Here is a 3,473-nt window from a genome sequence, read left to right as displayed (position 1 = left end):
TCCTCCTCGTGCACCTTGATCGTTGCCTTCACGACCTCCTCAACGTAGCGGCGCGACAGTCCCGCGCCCGTCATCGCCGTGCAGGCCATGTAGCCCCTCTCTCCTTTCTCCCTCCCTCCCTGCTCTCTCCCTCCCACCCTTCCTTCCTTTCTCCCTCCCTGCTTGTTCACAGCAAATTGCTGTTGTTCTCTCTCTCTCTCTCTCTCTCTCTTTCTCTCTTTCTCTCTCTCTCTCTCTCTCTCTCTCCCTCCCTGCCTCATTTCTCTACTTATGCCTCTTCCTTCCTTTCTCCCTCCCTGCTTGTTCACAGCAAATTGCTGTTGTTCTTTCTATCTCGCTGCCCTCTCCTTCATCCCTTTCTCTTTCTATCTCTCTCTCTCTCTCTCTCTCTCTCTTTATCGGTGTTACTAACTTTATGTGTACTGATGTCTTTTCGACCTGACCTTTACCTTCAGTGGAATTATCTGCAATCTACAAAGTGTAGTAAAGTAATCAGTGCTACCGGTTGCTGTGTTGTTGATGTGTAACAACGGTGCCGTTCTTCTCAATAGGAGGTGACTTACACTATCACCTGTCACAGCACGGCGTATTCTCTGAGCAAGAGATGAGATTCTACGCTGCAGAAGTTGTACTTGGCCTTGAACACATGCACAACCGATTTGTCGTCTACCGAGATTTGAAGGTACCTGCTGGATTTCTAATTGGCCTCACATTCCTGCTTGTATGATTTTCGAATTGGGATATATACTGGTCATATTTTCATATATTGCATGACTTCATATATTAACCTACATCTGTTTATATAGGAATATACAAGGAAGACTAACAGTAATAAAGGGACTGCCATTATAAACAGCAAATTTATTTGCAAAAATAGGGAAAGACACAAACATGCATGTAAACAGTTTGTTTGTCTCTCCCACTATTTTCGTATTTAAGTTTGTGCTTTATTTCTGAAAACGTGCATTATTTGTGACTGCCCGTGGTTTGATTGCATTGCAGCCTGCCAACATACTCTTAGATGAGCATGGCCACGCACGAATATCCGATCTGGGACTGGCCTGTGACTACTCTAAGAAGAAACCTCATGCAAGCGTGTAAGCCATTAGGACCGGGCTTGATGTTTTGGGGGTAGTGTGGGTAGACACTGATCAATTTTAAATTGTTATTATTGTGTTGTTATTTGTATTGATATTTTGTTAACAAAATCGTTTTTGTTGTTGTTATCATATTCATTATTGTCAATATAATCATCGTAGTTAATTATCATAATCATCATCATCATCATCATCATCATCATCATCATCATCATCATCATCATCATCATCATCATAATCATCATTGTCATCATCATCATTATTGCCAGGAGCAGCAGCAGCAGCAGTATGATTATCATTATGATGATCCATATTAATTAATATTATTTGTATAGATATCGGTCGAGAGTCGTTGTTGTTTGTCAGGTGAGCAGCACATGAGTGGTTGTGATGTGTGCTCTATCTATCATTGGTGTGTTTGATCTTTCAGAGGCACGCACGGTTACATGGCGCCGGAGGTTCTATCCAAAGGAACAGCCTACGACTCGAGCGCTGACTGGTTCTCGCTGGGTTGCATGCTGTATAAGCTGCTGAAAGGGTACGTGTTAGTGTCGCGCATGGGGGAGGGTACGAAGGACAGCACAGCTCTGTCGCGTGCGTGTGTGTGTGTGTGGGGGGGGGGGTGAGTTAATGACAACGCAGCTCTGTCTGTGTCTCGCCACCTACTGGCATGTTTGTCAGGGTAACCAATACTTTGCAGCCACACCATTCACCCACTGAGAAGGGTAACTTGGTAGTCGTTACTGTGTGAATCGATATTCCAGTGAGGAACTAGATGTAAATTAACACTTCTGATCTCTAACTCGCCTCCAAACTGTCCACTTGTGCAAATTGTACCTTTGTGGCGAACTCGTTACAAAGCAGCAATCTTAGAATTACCGTATTGCTGCTATAACGACCTGTCAGTCACTGCACGAGGATAAGTCACTTGTTCTCTCTCAGTGAGATTGTGAGGTGGGTACTGATGGCACTGGTTGCTACTTGCCTTGACCCATGCTCGCTTGTCTTACAGGCACAGTCCGTTCCGACAACACAAGACAAAGGACAAGAACGAGATAGACAGGATGACACTAACAATGGTGAGCAAGGCTTCCTTCTCCCACCACTCCTCTGATGTGAAATTCTCCGCTCAATATCACAGATGTAGAATATATATTAAATAGCATCGCGTTTAGAAGTACCCGTTGGTACTTTTGATGCGGTTCATTGGTATTTCTACGTCAGATATCATTGTATGAAATGTTTGTGTGAGATGAGGGTTGAGTGTCTGACTGGCATACAGCAATAGCATGTAAATCTGATGGCGATGTTCTCTCTCCTGTAGAACATAGAGCTGCCTGATCATTTCACAGAGGAGCTGAGAGACTGCCTGCAGGGACTTTTAAAGCGGGACGTGGAGGAGCGACTAGGATGCATGGGACGGGGGTGAGTCCTGGTGCTGATGTCACCTCCTCCTCCTACACATGTTGTCTGACACGCACGCACGCACGCAAACGTCAAACGTCGAACCCACACTCGCACACGCGCATGAATGTATACACATGCAAATGATTCACCTACACATGAACACATACACATACACATAGACATATCTACATACATACACATAATTACATACATACACATACATGCACACATATCTACATACATACACATATCTACATACATACACATACATGTACTCATACACATACACATATCTACATACATACACATACATGTACACATATCCACTCGCTGCACCATCGCTACAACTCTACCTATTCAAAGTTGCCACTCGCTGCACCATCGCAGCAACGCCACCTATTCAAAGTTGCCGCTCACTGCATTGTTGCTGCAATTCTCCTGCCGCCAACTATTGACCTGTTCCCTGTTCTATTGTAGGTATGCAATGAAGTGTTTGGACAAAAAACGAATCAAGTTAAAACAAGGAGAAACGCTGGCCTTGAATGAACGCATCATGTTGTCTCTAGTCAGTACAGGGGTGAGTGGTAGAGCAGTGGGAGTGGTAGGGCAGGGAGGAGTGATAGTGTAAGCATGAGTGTACTCTTGGGGGTAAATGTGAATGGAACGGTAAGAGTGAGTTGTGGGGTAGAGGTAACTGTTCACATGAGCCTATGGTTTGGCCATAATAGATTTGACCATGTTTTTTGCTATCAGGTGGACTGTCCTTTCATAGTATGTATGACGTATGCATTTCAAACGACAGACAAGCTCTGTTTTACCTTGGACCTCATGAACGGTGAGTATCCATTTACACATATAAACTTCTAACTGAAGGTCATACTGCATTCTCTCTTGTACATTTTGTTTTCAGCTAATAACTCTCTCTCCAGCTTCTCTCTCTCTCTCTCCAGCTTCTCTCTCTCTCTCTCT

General features: G+C 44.1%; 1 protein-coding gene across 1 annotated transcript in view; it reads left to right on the top strand.

Moving 5' to 3' along the window:
- The window catches only part of LOC106817972 (G protein-coupled receptor kinase 1-like), a gene marked incomplete in the record, with an annotated part of 26,949 nt that overhangs the window by 14,470 nt on the left and 9,006 nt on the right, over positions 1–3,473 (top strand). Inside the window, 7 exon segments of the mRNA XM_014822675.1 lie at positions 552–682; positions 1,003–1,097; positions 1,528–1,635; positions 2,110–2,176; positions 2,422–2,522; positions 2,982–3,081; positions 3,258–3,339. Coding sequence (XP_014678161.1) covers positions 552–682; positions 1,003–1,097; positions 1,528–1,635; positions 2,110–2,176; positions 2,422–2,522; positions 2,982–3,081; positions 3,258–3,339 — 684 coding nt within the window.

This window comes from Priapulus caudatus, unplaced genomic scaffold (genome assembly GCF_000485595.1).
Source record: "Priapulus caudatus unplaced genomic scaffold, Priapulus_caudatus-5.0.1 Scaffold1956, whole genome shotgun sequence".
NCBI classification, from domain to species: Eukaryota; Metazoa; Priapulida; class Priapulimorpha; order Priapulimorphida; family Priapulidae; genus Priapulus; species Priapulus caudatus.
This window is presented reverse-complemented; position numbering and strand designations above follow the sequence as displayed.